This window comes from Lepidochelys olivacea (genome assembly GCF_965140295.1).
Source record: "Lepidochelys olivacea isolate rLepOli2 genome assembly, chromosome: 6".
NCBI classification, from domain to species: domain Eukaryota; kingdom Metazoa; phylum Chordata; order Testudines; family Cheloniidae; genus Lepidochelys; species Lepidochelys olivacea.
In genome coordinates this window covers 14,601,710-14,618,287 of record NC_140416.1, presented here as the reverse complement: position 1 = coordinate 14,618,287, position 16,578 = coordinate 14,601,710, and the positions used below count along the sequence as shown (strand labels likewise).

At 47.7% G+C, this 16,578-nt stretch overlaps 1 protein-coding gene across 3 annotated transcripts in view; it reads left to right on the top strand.

Annotated features, from left to right (window-relative positions):
* The window catches only part of LOC311521884 (NACHT, LRR and PYD domains-containing protein 12-like), a 214,173-nt gene that overhangs the window by 135,970 nt on the left and 61,625 nt on the right, over positions 1-16,578 (top strand). For all 3 annotated transcript variants that reach the window (XM_084630573.1, XM_084630571.1, XM_084630572.1), the window contains one exon: positions 7,185-7,358. In XM_084630573.1, coding sequence (XP_084486699.1) covers positions 7,185-7,358 — 174 coding nt within the window. The remainder of the gene's footprint in view (positions 1-7,184; positions 7,359-16,578) is intronic.

Here is a 16,578-nt window from a genome sequence, read left to right as displayed (position 1 = left end):
TTATTTGGAATCCCGGACTTGTGGATCCTCCCCTTAGGCTGGGGGAGGTCATAGAATCATAGAATATCAGGGTTGGAAGGGACCTCAGGAGGTCATCTAGTCCAACCCCCTGCTCAAAGCAGGACCAATCCCCAATTTTGGCCCAGATCCTGAAATGGCCCCCTCAAGGATTGAACTCACAACCCTGGGTTTAGCAGGCCAATGCTCAAACCACTGAACTATCCCTCCCCCAAGCAGCCCGCTCACCTCCAGGATACCAACAGGATCTCTAGTATCTTTCATCTCTTCTTGTCTTATTCTCCTTTTCATGGTTTCGCCATTTGTTAGGATTTTTTTTCAGTAGTTTATTATTAGTTTCTACCTCTGTAATGTCTTTTTTTGTGTCTGAGATTAGGATCATGCTATTCCAAGCTATCAGAGTGTCATTTTTTTCCTTACTTCAAGTCTCTTATTGTATAACTCTGATTTTAAAAGTAAATCATAGTTTAATTAGGAATTTCCAGTTTGCTCAGAAACTTCATACATTCTACCTAGACGAGGACATAGCCATTTTGTGAAATCCTCTTTTCCTCTCCAGACTGGATTGCTCTATTTCACTGCATCTAAAATTGAATGTAAAAACAATGCCTATGTTCCCGATAATACAAGAACTGTCCACTCCTTCCATGGTTTATGTCACTATGACCACATCAAGTCAATGCTCTGCTCCCCAAAACTGGCTCCCTGTGAGCTCTTCTGTCACTTTAATGCCATGGTCTTAATCCTCTATGAAATTCCCAGGAGGAGCAAGCCCTGGGCCCAGAGAGACCTCCCAACCCATAGGTACAGACACAGAAGCAGCCTCAGCATGGATCAATGGACACTGATGTTATCAGACTGCCTGCTGCATAGGGTTGCCAACTTTCTGCTCGCTCAAACCCAAACATCCTTGCACTGCCTCTGCTCTGACTTTCCTCTAAAGCCCCTCCTCTGAAGCCCCACCCCGCACCTGTGGTCCCGCCCCTGCCCCTCCCCCTCTCCGAGGCCCCACCCCATGCTCACTCCATTCCCCCTCCCTCTATTGCTTGATCTCCCCACTCTCACTGGCTTATTTTCACCAGGCTGGCTCAGGGGGTTGGGGTGTGGGAGGGGGTGAGCACTCTGGCTGGGGGTGCAGGCTCTGGGCTGGGTCAGGGGATGAAGGGTTTGGGGTACAGGGGTGTGCACCGGACTGGGATTGAGGGTTTTGGAAGGTGGGAGGGGGATCAGGGCTGGGGCAGGAGGTTGGGGCCTGGGAGGGGGTCAGGGGTTCAGGCTCCGGGTGGAGCTTACATCAAGCAGCTTTTGGAAGCAGCGGCACATCCCCTTTCCGCCTCCTACACGGAGACATGGCCAGGTGGCTCTCCACGCTGCCCATCCACAGGCACCGCGCCCCGCAGCTCCTATTGGCTGCAGTTCCCAGTCAACGGGAGTGGCGGGGCAGCGCTTGGGGCAGGTGTAGCGTGCGGAGCTCCATGGGATCACCTACATGTAGGAGCCAGAGTGGGAACATGCCAGCTGCTTCCCGGGAGCTGCGTGGCATGGAGACTAGTAGGGAGCCTGCCAGCCCCTCTGCATGGTGCCACCAACAGGACAGTTAATGGCCCAGTCTTCCGTCACCACCTGCTATTGATAGGTTGACCAGGTCACCTTCTCAACCTATCAATAGCATGTGGTAATCGAAGTTCCCGCTAAGCCGTGCAGCAATGGCCTGGAGAAGAGAGTGGTAGGGGGTGCGCATGAAATGGGGAGGAGAGCAAGTTGGGGTGTGCAGGGCTATTGCAAGCTCCATGCTGTCGATGTAATGGCAAAAAGAGCAGCAATGTTACTGAGCTGCCTCAGTTCCTGTGAGCATGCTCAGTGCAACCTAAATAGGAAATTCTGCCAAGGAGCTGTTTGCGTCACCTCCCCCGGACCTCTGTGCCGCCGGCCGGGAGAGAGGGGCCCCTTACCCTGGAGCTCTGTGTTGCCAGTGGGGAGAGGGCTGGGGGAGTCCTCTAGCCCCGGCCCCAGGGCAGCACGCTTGACGGACACTGGTTTGTTGTGACAAGTTGCTCATAATGAAAGCAAGGCTGCTGGCAGTGGATTTGTTTTTCGTGTTTTAAACACATCTAGAGAGTCTCATGAGCTGTGAAAACAGATCTAGAAAAGAAGTCAACACTATGGGCCTCTGAACCAGACTGACTGCTTCCCCTTAGCACTCTTCATTACCTTCATTTTAACTTCTTTGATATATTGCAATATTTCCAGCCTCTAGGAAATCTTAAGGGTATGAGATCCAGCTCCCAGTGCTCTCTATTGTTTCTAAATCACAGAAGGGGAAGTTAAAAAAGGTGAGAAGAGATGGAGCAGAGAAATTGGGTAGTGAAGCTTGCAGCCATTGGGATATCTTTCCATCTGCCAGTGGGTAAGAATGGCACATACTACATTGCCTTTTATCCAAGTTCTGATTTTAAATACCACTAAGGAGCTTGAATTAATTTGCCAATAGCCTTGTATTAATTTGCCCATGGCCCTGTATTAATTTGTCAGTGTCAAGGACGATCCCTGTATCTGGTCAAGAGTGTGGGCCTTTATTTTTTCCCATTCTGCAAATGTCAAGAAGCTTCCAACCTTTCCTTTCATTTGCAGACCTTACCACAATTCTGGACGTCTTTGTCACGTTGGTACTGAATTACTGCAGTGTGCACTGTTTGGGATCATACAAGACAATTCAGAAACTTCAGCTAGGGTAGACTGCAGATGCCTGTTTATAAAGTGGTATGTGACACATTTGTGCTGTATTGTCTGCACTGGCTTCCTATTGTTTTTTTTGCAAAATGTAGAGGTCCCATTTTCATCTATAAAACCTTAAATGGAATGTGTGATGGCTACCTGAGAAACCACATCTCTTCTTATGCAATATGACAGCAGATGTAATCAGCTGAAGAGCTGACCTAACCCAACCCTCTGCCCAGCCCTGAGCCCCCTCCCACACTCCAAACCCCTCTGCCCCACCCCATTAATTTTGTTCTGTGCACCAACATGGAAGTGTAAGATTCATTCTGCACATGAGTGGGGAAAATTAGAGGGAACACTAGTGGTGACAACAGTTGTTTGTGGGTGTTCTAAGTGCTCTTACTCTCCTTCGTTAGCCTACAAATTTAAGGATCAGAGTTGTAAGTGGAGGTTTAGATTTCCTCTACTGTTTCTAGGATTCCTCTTTTCCCAAGGGGCAGAATTCTGAGAAGTAGGGGGTCATGTTATCCCTGATGGCCACAGAGCTGAAGAGGTAATAACAAAAACATTTTATAAATAGGGGTTAGGAGTCTTCTTGTCTTCATATCTTCATAAAAATTGCAGACAGAAAAACCGTTCTCAAATCAGTCCAGTCTACAAATGATGACTTTTTTCCATTTCATGGGTACAAGCTCATATTGTTGTATGATTACAGACTTTTGCTTTAACGTAAGGAAAAAAAGTATGGGAAAATGCATACACCTGAGTCTAAGTATTTCCTGAACTTTCAAAGACAGTACAATTTTCAGTACATAGTTGCATTATCACTCACATTTAGAAGATTTCTGCCACTTCTGGTGAAGATTAATCATTGTTTTTTATTAGTTGTGGCCCTTTTTACAAGCCATCCTAGTACATAATTTCAGATGAAAACAATGAATGTTCTTGTAACTTTGATAGAATACAATTTTGCCCTTGAAATTGGTGGGGAGGGATAGCTCAGTGGTTTGAGCATTGGTCTGCTAACCCCAGGGTTGTGAGTTCAATCCTTGAGGGGGGCCATTCTGGATCTGGGCCAAAAATTGGGGATTGGTTCTGCTTCGAGCAGGGGGTTGGACTAGATGACCTCCTGAGGTCACTTCCAACCCTGATATTCTGATTCTATGAAATGTTTAGCAAATTTGTAAAATACTGGAAATGGCACATGACATTTCAAAAAGATCTGAGCCAGTCCAACCTTCCTCCGCACGCATGAGAGTTCCCTCACTTCTAGGGAACCCATTTTGAATTTTTGTTTCCCCTTCCAACAACTCTTGGGCCAAAAGAAATCTGATGAGGTTCAATAAGGATAAGTGCAGGGTCCTGCACTTAGGATGGAAGAATCCGATGCACCGCTACAGACTAGGGACCAAATGGCTAGGCAGCAGTTCTGCGGAAAAGGACCTAGGGGTGACAGTGGACGAGAAGCTGGATATGAGTCAGCAGTGTGCCCTTGTTGCCAAGAAGGCCAATGGCATTTTGGGATGTATAAGTAGGGGCATAGCGAGCAGATCGAGGGACGTGATCGTTCCCCTCTATTCGACATTGGTGAGGCCTCATCTGGAGTACTGTGTCCAGTTTTGGGCCCCACACTACAAGAAGGATGTGGATAAATTGGAGAGAGTCCAGCGAAGGGCAACAAAAATGATTAGGGGTCTAGAACACATGACTTATGAGGAGAGGCTGAGGGAGCTGGGATTGTTTAGCCTGCAGAAGAGAAGAATGAGGGGGGATTTGATAGCTGCTTTCAACTACCTGAAAGGGGGTTCCAAAGAGGATGGCTCTAGACTGTTCTCAATGGTAGCAGATGACAGAACGAGGAGTAATGGTCTCAAGTTGCAGTGGGGAGGTTTAGATTGGATATTAGGAAAAACTTTTTCACTAAGAGAGCGGTGAAACACTGGAATGCGTTACCTAGGGAGGTGGTAGAATCTCCTTCCTTAGAGGTTTTTAAGGTCAGGCTTGACAAAGCCCTGGCTGGGATGATTTAACTGGGAATTGGTCCTGCTTCGAGCAGGGGGTTGGACTAGATGACCTTCTGGGGTCCCTTCCAACCCTGATATTCTATGATTCTATGATTCTTCAAATGTTTGCTTGGGTCTGGTCTGGTCAGTAGTTAGATCTTTTTGAATTCTTCCAACACACTTTAGCAAATCACAATAGGTATCACGGTGAGAAGCCTCACCATTTGCTCAGGCCCTAATGCTCAATACCTGATTGGTAAGTAGCTCTTCCTTAAGAGCCTCAACCATGAGAAAAAAAGGGGGAAAAGAGGTCATGTTGGTTAAAAAAATATGGGGGCGCTTCTGAAACTGAGAAACACGAGAGACTAAGAAAGGATGGTCGTGTAATTAAATTGCTGGATCAAATCTCAGACTCTCTGTGTGACCTTGAGCAAGTCATTCAATCTCTTATGGGTCTTAATTCTCCATTTGAGACAGGGCAGGGACTGTCTGTGTGTACTGTTGTGCCTTCTTTTAGCACCAGTGTCCTGCTCTGACACCAGCATTACCTTCTGCCAAGTGGTGGCAGGTGTCCATCACCTTGCAGATCAGAGGAGAAATCAGTGACAGGGAGTGCGGGTAAACTCTAAGTGAAACTTGAGATATTTACATTTATTCACCTCTTTTGGAATGGGAGGGTCACACAGTAGAAGTTCCTCTTCCAGAGATCTGAGCCCAGCACCAAATTCCCAAAGAGAAACTCTGCCTCCAGAATGGACTCTAATCAGCACCCAGGGCAAAGAATAAACTCTTCTACTGTTGGCACAGCTACCTCCTTCTCAAAGCTTACCCCCAACACCACTCCTCATATGGGGGGTGTCTTTCCTTTTTTATCCCAATTGGGTCCTTCTTTCCCTTCATGTGTTGTTTAACCACTTTGGGGTCTTTTGCTCCTCAATTTCTCATTTGTCTTCCCTCCTTTCTTACCTTTAAATCTTTACATCTTGTGGAGCTCTTCTCTGTTGCTTCATCAAGAAAACCCTGTCCTCACCTCTCTCCACTAGCACTTATCTCCGTAGTTTCCCACATACACCAATGAGTTTTTTTCTTTCATTGTTGAACACAAACTTAGAGTCTCTCATCGCATTGGGGGTGCCTCTCTTTCTGCCTCCAAAATATCTCTGGGGCTCTACCAACCCTGACTGAAGATGGGGGCCCCCCAGGGAGTGGGGGCTTCTCTCCCTCATACAAATTCAGGGCTCTTTTTCTCTCTCAAAGATTAGGACTTCCCTCCCTATTTGGCGGAGCTATCATATTTTCAAGGCAACTGTAGTCATGGAGGAAGTTGTGCAGGTGACAGTTGCAGTGGGTGGGGTGTCTCTACACGTGTGCAAGATTTGGCAGCTGTCGGGAGTGCAGAGGGTTCCCTGTGAGCCCTGGAGGGAGGGTGGATGGCGGAGTGGTAGAATATGACAGCCATACTGGGGGCTGGTCATTGAGATGCACATGGTCATAGCCAGGCTGCTGCCATAGTTCCACACTCTGCTGGGTGGCAGCTCCACCAGGAGCCCAGACTCTGCAGGAAGGGATGCAGAAACCAGAAAAAAAATTCAGTTGCAATAACCCCATCAGTGTTACTGGAACAGGCCCTACCAACATGGTCACATGGTCACCCTCTTCTCAAGGGCTTTTCTTCCCCAAACTTTGGGGATCCCCCTAGTTCTCCTCTTTGTCTTCCAATCCCCCCCAGCCTTTGATCCCTGGTCTCAGTGGAAGGTGGGTGTGATGCTGCCAGTGCTGGGCCTAATGATCAGAGCTGGGAGCTGGCAGGCTGGGGGCAGAGACAGAGACAGGGGACGTCTGTGTCCTGTAGGGGACCAGCCAAGCTAGTGCCAGGTTCATGGAGGGGCAGGATCTCCCAGCTCCTCCTGCTCTGAGCTTGGCCCAGGTGCCTGGGGAGGGGGCTCCCCCTACAGCCTCCCTGTAGCAATAGGACTGCTCTGATTGGGTTGCACCATTCTGGGTCTGATCAGTGCCAAGTCCAATCTGATTGGTTGAGAGCTGGGTAGGTGGTACTTAGGGTGGCCAGACGGCTGCCCCTTAAATTCTGGTTGGTCAGTGGAAAAGGTGAGGGGCGGTGCTTAGTGAGGAAGTCTCACCCAGAACCCTAATCTTTATTGGTCAATGGCAGAGGTTTAAGGATTGAGGTTTCTGGTCCATTCACAGTCCTGATTGGTCAAGAGTCAAGTGTAAGGGGTGGGGTTCAGGCAGGAAGTCCAACCTCACACTGGTTCCTCATTGCAATAGGGTGGGGGTTCGGACAGGCGCTGGAGCAGAGATTTTAGTTCATTCTGCGCATGGATTGGTCAGGGAGAGGGGCTGGTGGGCGGGGCCGCCTGTCAGAACAGCTGTGACGAGCCCCCTTCACACTGTGATCCCCCCTCTCTGTGTTTCTCTCTCCTGCAGAATGTGGAGCTGCGGTGTCACAGACGCTGGCTGCGGGGATCTCGCCGTTGTTTTCAGAACCAGCCAGAGCCTGACAGAGCTGAACCTGGGTGCTCATTATTCTCTGGGAGATGTCGGAGTGCGGCTGCTGTGTGAGGGACTGAAACACCCGAACTGCAAACTGCAGATTCTGCGGTAAGTAACGTTTGGCCTCCTCTGCGTATTTACAGGTGTCCTCTGTGTAACGTGCTTGACGCAGTGAGAGTTGGTGGGGATGAAAATTTTTTTTCTCTCTGCTGCACTCTGATGTTTCTTGGGGACTGAGAGTCACCTCGTTTCTCCCCTGCCTACAGCTAGAGGAAGTCTGACTAGTAGTAGCTGGGTGTCAGCTCCCTGGCATCAGCAGCGTTTCAGGTGATCCCCTGCCTGCTGTGATGTTCCTTTTCATCTCCAAGTGGTTTTGATAATTTCCCATGGTCTTTGATGCTTTTCCATTGAATGTTCTGGGATGTGGCAAGGGTAGACAACACAGGGTTCTGTAGATACGTTACATGTTATACTTGTCGAATAAATAGCCAATAAGACGTCTTTGGTGTATTGAGTTTGTCAAGTCTGAGGTGAGAGCTGTTTGCAAAGAACAGCTTTTCTCTTATTCTTTATCTTTCCTTTTATTACACCATCTCCATCTCATGCTGACCCTGGTGTTGTTCCTGGCAAGGGCTTTAGCAATGAGGTGATCTTGCATTTTGCTCTGACCATGGCCAGGCCAGGGCTCAGTCTGATGCCCTCTCAGAAGGCCTTCTACAGCCGAGTTCTAGCTGTTGAGAACACTCTGCTCCAATGCCCTGGAGTGTGAACCTGGGCATCTCCAGGGGGACTGTCCCTGTGAGGCTCTGCTACAGGCTGTTGGCGTTGGCAACAACAGCACTACTCCATACCATGCCTGTAACACTGCCCAGCCACACACAAAGGTGCGCACAGCCGTGCACAGGGATCCCATCACCTCTGGTGCTTAACCTGCTCAGAGGAAATTCAGTCACATATTTTTACCACCACGTCCCTCTGCTCTGTTCTAGCAGAAGCACTGGCAAAGCAGCTGCAGTCGTGCAATGAGTCTTCTCCCAGTGCAGTTCCACATTGCCCCTGCCCATCCTTCCACGAGCCCTTTGATAACTCAGAATCTCTGGGCTCAACACAGGGGACTTTAATGGAAATGTAACAGCCTGTGATGTGCAGGAGGCCAGACTAGGTGAGCTAATGGTCTCTTGTGGCCTTAAACTCTATGAAGCTCATTCTGTCACCTGCCAAGCCGCTCACTGGAGTTAATTACAAAAATTCATAATTTTAATTAAAAAATGGATGACGTATTAAGCAAAATATTCCGAAGAGAATTGTTTCTGTTTTTCAGCAAGCTGTGCCACTCATATGCCAGCCCAACAGCAGCTGAGGGGAGACTCAGTGGTCTCTGCTAGGCCTGGCCTCAAACACCCACCTCTGTGATTTACAAAGACACAATGATTGAAAAATACAATGTTATAACGTTCAAACTTTAAACATGTCTCAACTTAAATAACATTGTTTGGTGCATTGGGAATTCTTGTGCCAAAACATAAAATGCTACACCATGGCCGTGCTGAGTAACCCCTGATTTATGTGCATAAACACAGACACCCCACAATGCATAATCACTGCCTGCTGACAGCATTCACAACAATTTCCACTCTCCTGAGATGTGCTAAAGAGAAAACAGAACAGGGTAATTAGTTAACAAATTAACATCCGGATGAAACCTACCCTCTGGACTCCCCCACCCCAACTAAATCCTCTTTTCCATGGTTGTCCATCACCCATTGATTGCTCCCATCCTTTCAGCCCCAAGGGACTCCACTATAGCAGGTGGGGAAGAACTCTGGTGAGCATTCTCTGGGCTGTGTGGAGGACCCCCAAGGATATTCTTCCTTTGGGCCCAGAGCACTCATATCTCTAGCTCCTATAGGAAAACAGGATAGAAAGGAACTGAGTTTAGCTACTAAACAAACAAAACATTTGAAAAAATAACAAAATTTAAACAAACAAGTAAACTCTGTCTAAAAACCTAACAAACATGAATGAAGAAATAAATTTAAAGAAAAAAAATCCAGCTCCTCACCACCCTGAGCACCCAAAGCTGCTGGTGCTGTTCATGATCCACTCTGGGCCTTCAGGCTCAGCACCTGTGTTGGGGTGGGGGGAGAGGCAGTAGGAGCTGCTGACCCTCTGTCATGGCATCTGCAAGTGCAGGGTGTTGCTTCTCACAACACATATGCAGAGCCTTGTGTAGGACCAAACTATTTAAAGGAGGCAATGCAGCAAACTGAAAAGAGTGACTATGTGCAGACAGACACTATAAGTCGTAGACATTATGCACCTGCTCTAGGAAGCAGTGCAAGGAAATGCAGGGTTGGTGGAACAACCCCCAGGCCCTGTAGCATTTAGAGAGTTCACTCGCAGTGAACATAGTTCATTGTATGCAGCCAAGATAAAATGGCTAGTGTGGATGCACTGCATCATTGCAGCTTCCAGTTCAGTCACACTGATGCAAGTTGGAATGTGGAGTTCTCTAGTGTACACGTTAGATCATACCCTATCCAGGGCCTTTGCAATTAGTACGAGGACTTTGAATTCAGTCTGGCAGGGAATGGGAAACCAACTGAGTTTGTGGAGCATCAGAGAGAGGCGCTTGCATGAGTCATTGTTGCTTAAAGAAGGAACGGCTACCATCTGAATGTAGTACTTATCTCCCCCACAGGCATAGTGACTTGTGTCAGTCTAACAATATTCACTGAGGTCTAGCCAATTGCTTCGCAACACTTGTGGTTCAATATTAAATGTATTTAAGAGACCAAATAACCCAGCTTAGCTTAATTTATTAATAAGGGACAAAGCAGACAATATGAAAAGGAGGCATACATACACTCCTTCTGGGAAGCAATTAATGTTACAGCATGTTCACCTCATACACAAGTTGTGCTTCAAAAATATGCACCCAAGATAGCACAGCATGGTTATTGACAAGTTAGAAAGCATTGAATATGTCACCCAGGACTAGAATTCACCAACGGGTGATCTAGAGGTACGACCTGTGACAGAGTTTGAATAGGAATCACCAGTTTGCTCAGAAACTTCACACTTTCTGCCAAGACAAGAACTTAGCCAAATAGTTCAATCGACTTCTCCGCTCCAGACCAGATCACTGTAATTCACTGCACCTAACGCTCAGTCTAACACTGCATATGTTCCAGCTGATAGAAGAGAACTCTCCACCTCTTTTGTGCTTTATACCACTATGACCACATCAGGTCAGTGCTCCAATCCCTCCATTGGCTGCCAGTCAGCTTCTGTTGCCAATTTAATGCCATGGTCTTAAACCTCCATGAAACTCCAGAACCAAGCCCAGGACCAGAGATGACTCCCAGCCAGTAGGAGCAGACAGAGAAGCAGCCTCAGCAGAGACCGATGGACACTGATATCATCAGACTGCCAACTACACGTTGTCACTCTTGACATTCTCTTCAGTCGTTTGAGCATTGGCCTGCTAAACCCAGGGTTGTGAGTTCAGTCCTTGAGGGGGCCATTTAGGGAACTGGGATAAAAATCTGTCTGGGGATTGGTCCTGCTTTGAGCAGGGGGTTGGACTAGATGACCTCCTGCGGTCCCTTCCAACCCTGATATTCTATGTCTCACTGGCTCGCCTAGTCCTTTTCTGCTGTGTTAGGGTATCAGTGTTTTGTAACAGTAATTCGCTCCTTGAACTCTCTGAGGCAGACCACAAAAGTAAAACGTAGACCAGGTTGAAAGTCAGAGTTTCCATTTTGCAGACATTTTGGAAAAAAATTTCCATTTTTGGAATGAAAAGTAAAAATTTTGAATTTTTCCCCTGGAATGAAAAAAAAAATGAAAGAACCGTTTTTTAAATAATCAAAACATTTTGTTTCAAAATCTGTAAAAGAAATTAAGTCTGGGCAACCAAGCGCCATGTCTCCCAGCTCAGCCAGGGCTCCCAGGTCTTTTAGGCTCCCAGCTACCCATCAGTCCGCTAGAAGCCCTGGGGGCAACGACTCAGCCAGGAGACTTAGAACTCAGAAGCCAAAACTTCAAGGCTCCCAGCTCTGTTGCAGTCAGGAGCTGAAGCCCTGCTCAAATTGCAGTTCTTAGGGCTGGGAGGCTCCCTATGGCAGAGCCTGAAGCCAAGCCTCAGCTAGAGCCAGCGTTCCCAGGGTTTCCAGATGCTTAGCCAGTGACTTACACCAGTTCAGTGGTTTCACTTTCTGTTAAAACGTCAGCATCAAACATACTGCTTTGATCTTGTTTTTTAATTTAATGTAAATAATGTGTGTAGATTATAGTAAATTTAGGCCTTAACATAGGATGTCTTCATTTCAAATTTAGTTTTAAATATATTTTTCTTTTTAAATATAAACCTATTTAATTTTTATACTACTCGGATTTAAATGAAAGCTGACTTAAGGAAAACTTTTTTTTTATAAACTACTGATTTTTCTCCACCCTACTTACTTGCAATGTCAAGTTTGAGGCAAAAGCAGAACGTGACCAGAGGCTTATTTCTGCAGGGTGGTTGGCTAGTTTAGGTTACCACTTTGGAGTCAAGACTAAAAACAAAGATTTAAGTCTGTGCGAAGGGGGATTTTTTAGCTTACATTATAAAATATTTGCCTGAGTGGATCTTGTTTCACCAACTCTGACTGGAAGCTGAACACTCTGGTCATTGAGCTACCAAATTAGGACCTTTTCCAGAGAGTCTTCCACAATTTTAGGCCCATTTTACCAGTTATTGGCTCCCTGGTTCTCACTGTTCACCACCAGATACAACATGGTTTGGTCAAGAGAACCTCCATATGCTTGTCCTTTAATCATAGTTTTTGGCCCACAGAAGCTGGAGAGTGCCAGAGTTTAGGGATGCTCCAGCTACACCCCATCCCCCTGGCCACTGTCCCTTTGCTGGCATGTGGGGATAGGGGCATGGTGAAGGAAGCAGTATTGGGTAGAGGTGCCATCAGAGACTTCTGTACAGAGAGAATCCTTCTGTGGCCATGGAAGAGCAGTTTAGGATTGCTGTGCACTGCTGGTCCATGAAATATCATTTTCTTTCATCTACTCACTTTTGACCTTCTAAGAAAACCTTCCATACATGGGGAAGCTTAATAACTTCCCTACAAAAAGGCATCATAAGATTTAAATCATAATTGTCTCTCAGTGAACTTGAAACAGTATTAGAACACTGGTGGAATGTTGTTATGTTATGTATCTTGTTACGCTGGAAGATGTTAATGCCTGCCCTCAGTCACAGGACAGGTTAAAGCTGATGGGTCTGCCAACCAGCCTTCATTCAGGCTAAATAGGAGGACCAATTAAATATCCTTTTGTATAGCGATAGCAGAAACAATAGCAACCACCTCTTGAAACAACAGGCCACATGGAAAGGCAGATGAGAAGCTTATCCATGCAGCCTGAGCACTTTTTCTGAAGTCTGGTTGCAAATGCAGGGGGTAGGAGATTTGTCTGATGGCAGCTGTGTCTGTGTGTGTTATAGCCAGTAGGGGAGGTAAGCCATGAGAAAGTGATCAGAAGATGAGAGTAGCAGTGGGGAGCTTGACCCTGAGAAGAAGCCCTGAGAGACAGAGATCCTTGAGCACTGCAGTGGCTGCAAAGGCAGGCTTGGGGATTTCTGAGCCCAGACAATTTTCAAAAATGTGTTAAAATGTTTCTTTCCTTTATGTCTGGCAGACAAATCATCAGTCTGTCCACATTTAAATGTCCACTGAGCCCACTGTTATTCATAACCCAGCTGTTGTGCCCTTTGAGAAAATAAACTGTTCCTCCCTTTCCTTCAATTGGTCTTTAATCTGATAGGGCATGTGTTTAGCCAATATTATGGCCCTCCTCTTTTTGTTTCTTTGGCTAAAGAAAAACAAATCTGCAGAAACAAATTAACTCTAATGCCCATAATACACCCCTCATTCCTTCTCTCCCTCCCTTCTTTGTCCCCTTTCTTTTCTTCTTACTTTCATAGAATTATAGAATATCAGTGTTGGAAGGGACCTCAGAAGGTCATCTAGTCCAACCCCCTGCTCAAAGCAGGACCGATCCCCAATTAAATCATCCCAGCCAGGGCTTTGTCAAGCCTGAACTTAAAAACTTCTAAGGAAGGAGATTCCACCACCTCCCTAGGTAACGCATTCCAGTGTTTCACCACCCTCCTAGTGAAAAAGTTGTTCCTAATATCCAACCTAAATCTCCCCCACTGCAACTTGAGACCATTATTCCTTGTTCTGTCATCTGCTACCACTGAGAACAGTCTAGAGCCATCCCCTTTGGAACCCCCTTTCAGGTAGTTGAAAGCAGCTATCAAATCCCCCCCTCATTCTTCTCTTCTGCAGACTAAACATCCCCAGTTCCCTCAGCCTCTCCTCATAAGTCATGTGTTCCAGTCCCCTAATCATTTTTGTTGCCCTCCGCTGGACTCTTTCCAATTTTTCCACATCCTTCTTGTAGTGTGGGGCCCAAAACTGGACACAGTACTCCAGATGAGGCCTCACCAGTGTCGAATAGAGGGGAACGATCACGTCCCTCGATCTGCTGGCAATGCCCCTACTTATACATCCCAAAATGCCATTGGCCTTCTTGGCAACAAGGGCACACTGTTGACTCATATCCAGCTTCTCGTCCACTGTAACCCCTAGGTCCTTTTCTGCAGAACTGCTGCCGAGCCATTCGGTCCCTAGTCTGTAGTAGTGCATGGGATTCTTTCGTCCTACGTGCAGGAGTCTGCACTTGTCCTTGTTGAACCTCATCAGATTTCTTTTATCCCAATCCTCCAATTTGTCTAGATCCCTCTGTATCCTATCCCTACCCTCCAGCGTATCTACCTCTCCTCCCAGTTTAGTTTCATCTGAAAACTTGCTGAGGGTGCAATCCACACCATCCTCCAGATCATTTATGAAGATATTGAACAAAACCAGCCCCAGGACCGACCCTTGGGGCACTCCACTTGATACCGGCTGCCAACTAGACATGGAGCCATTGATCACTACCCGTTGAGCCTGACAATCTAGCCAGCTTTCTATCCACCTTATAGTCCATTCATCCAGCCCATACTTCTTTAACTTGCTGGCAACAATACTGTGGGAGACCGTGTCAAAAGCTTTGCTAAAGTCAAGGAACAACACGTCCACTGCTTTCCCTTCATCCACAGAACCAGTTATCTCGTCATAGAAGGTAATTACGTTAGTCAGGCATGACTTGCCCTTTGTGAATCCATGCTGACTATTCCTGATCACTTTCCTCTCCTCTAAGTGCTTCAGAATTGATTCCTTGAGGACCTGCTCCATGATTTTTCCAGGGACTGAGGTGAGGCTGACTGGCCTGTAGTTCCCAGGATCCTCCTTCTTCCCTTTTTTAAAGATGAGCACTACATTAGCCTTTTCCCAGTCTTTCTATTAAGCCAATCCCCTCCTAAGAAACCCCACCCAGAATCTTAAAAAAAAATGTCCCCCCACAACAAAATAATAAACAAAGTAACACTTACAAACAATTGTGCCATTTGTTCTACTTGTGTGTTCTATCTCTGTCCCCTGCATTGTCTGTCTTGTCTAATTACATCGTAAACTCTTCAGGGGAGGGACTAGCTACTAATCTGTACAACTCCAAGCACAATGGCGCCCTGTGCCTGGTTGCTTTGCAGACACCACTGTAATACAGAGAATAAAAACCTAGTGGCTCTAGCCCCAGCGACGTGAGAGATCAATTGATGAAATGCTGAAATTTTTGTGCTGCTCTGCGACAAAGTACATCACAAAACCTAGGATGAAACATGTGAGAGCTGGAAGCGAAGCACTCTCAGCCTCAGCAGTGCCATTTCTATTCTATGTCCACGCCTAAAACCCAGCTGGCTATTGCCAATGGACGGGTGACATTGGATGCAGTTATTCTGTAGCTTCTTGATTAAGTTGCTCAGCAGTGGGAGACTGGATGATACCAGTTGGGGAGCCCATTGGAACTGGTTGTTGTGTTGAGCAAGGCTTATGTTAAGCAATGCAGATCAGTTAGACAGTGAATGTAGCAGAGCTCTGTCAGACTCCCTGGCTCTGCATGATCACTGAACTGCACTGGAGGTAGCTTGTAAGGCCGGCTGCATTCCTAAGTACTTGCCAGAGAGCTACATACTCAAGAGTTTGGCTGGTTACATTTCCCTCCTCAATAGCTAGGGTGGCCAAATTTCTACTCACACAAAACTGAATGCTCTTCCCCCGCCCCCTGCCCCCGCTGCTCTGAGGCCATGCCCATTCTCCACCCCTCCTCTGAGGCCATGTCGCCGCTCACTCCATCCCCCTGCGTTGCTTGTTCTCCCCACCCTCACTCACTTGCTCATTTTCACTGGGCTGGCTCAGAGGGCTGGGGTGTAGTAGGGGCTAAGGGGTCCGGCTGGGTGCAGGCTCTGGGGTGGGGCTAGGGATGAGGGGTTTAGAGTGCAGGAGGGGGTTCCACGCTGAGTCAGTGGGTTGGGATGCGAGAGGCAGTGAGGGCTCAGGCTGTGGATGTGGGCTCTCGGGTACAGGAGGAGGCTCCAGGCTGGGGCTGAGCGGTTCAGAGTGCGGGAGGGGTGCAGGGGGGTGAGAGCTCTGGCTGTGGGTGGAGACTCTGGGATGAGTCTGGGGATGAGGGTTTTGGGGTGCAGGAGGGTGCTCCAGGCTGGGACTGATGGGTTTGGAATGTGGGAGGGGGATCAGGGCTGTTTCAGGGGATTGGGGTACAGGGGCGGCGAGGGCTCTGCTGAGGGTGTGGGCCTTGGGGTGGGGCTGTGCATAAAGAGTTTGGGGTACAGGAGGGTGCGTCAGACAAGGATCGAGGGTTTTGGAGGGTGGGAGGGGGATCAGGGCTGGGGCAGGAGGTTGGGGCCTGGGAGGGGGTCAGGGGGTCAGGCTCCGGGTGGCGCTTACATCAAGCAGCTCCCAGAAGCAGCAGCACATGCCCTTTCCGTCTCCTACATGGAGACGTAGCCAGGTGGCTCTCCACGCTGCCCATCCGCAGGTGCTGCCCCCGCAGCTCCCATTGGCTGCAATTCCCAGCCAATTGGAGTGGCAGGGCGGCACCTGGGGCAAGGGGTAGCAAGTGGAGATTCATTGCAGCCACTATGTGTAGGAGCCAGAGTGGGAACATGCTAGCTGCTTCCCGGGAGCTGGGTGGCGTTGAGACTATTAGTGAGCCTATTGCCAATAGATAGGTGACATTGGATGTAGTTTTTCAGTTGCAGATTAAGTTGCTCAGAAGTGAGAGACTAGATGATACCACGTGGTGAGCCAGTTGGAACTGGTTGTTAAGTTGTGCAAGGATCATGTTAAGCAATGCAGATCAGTTA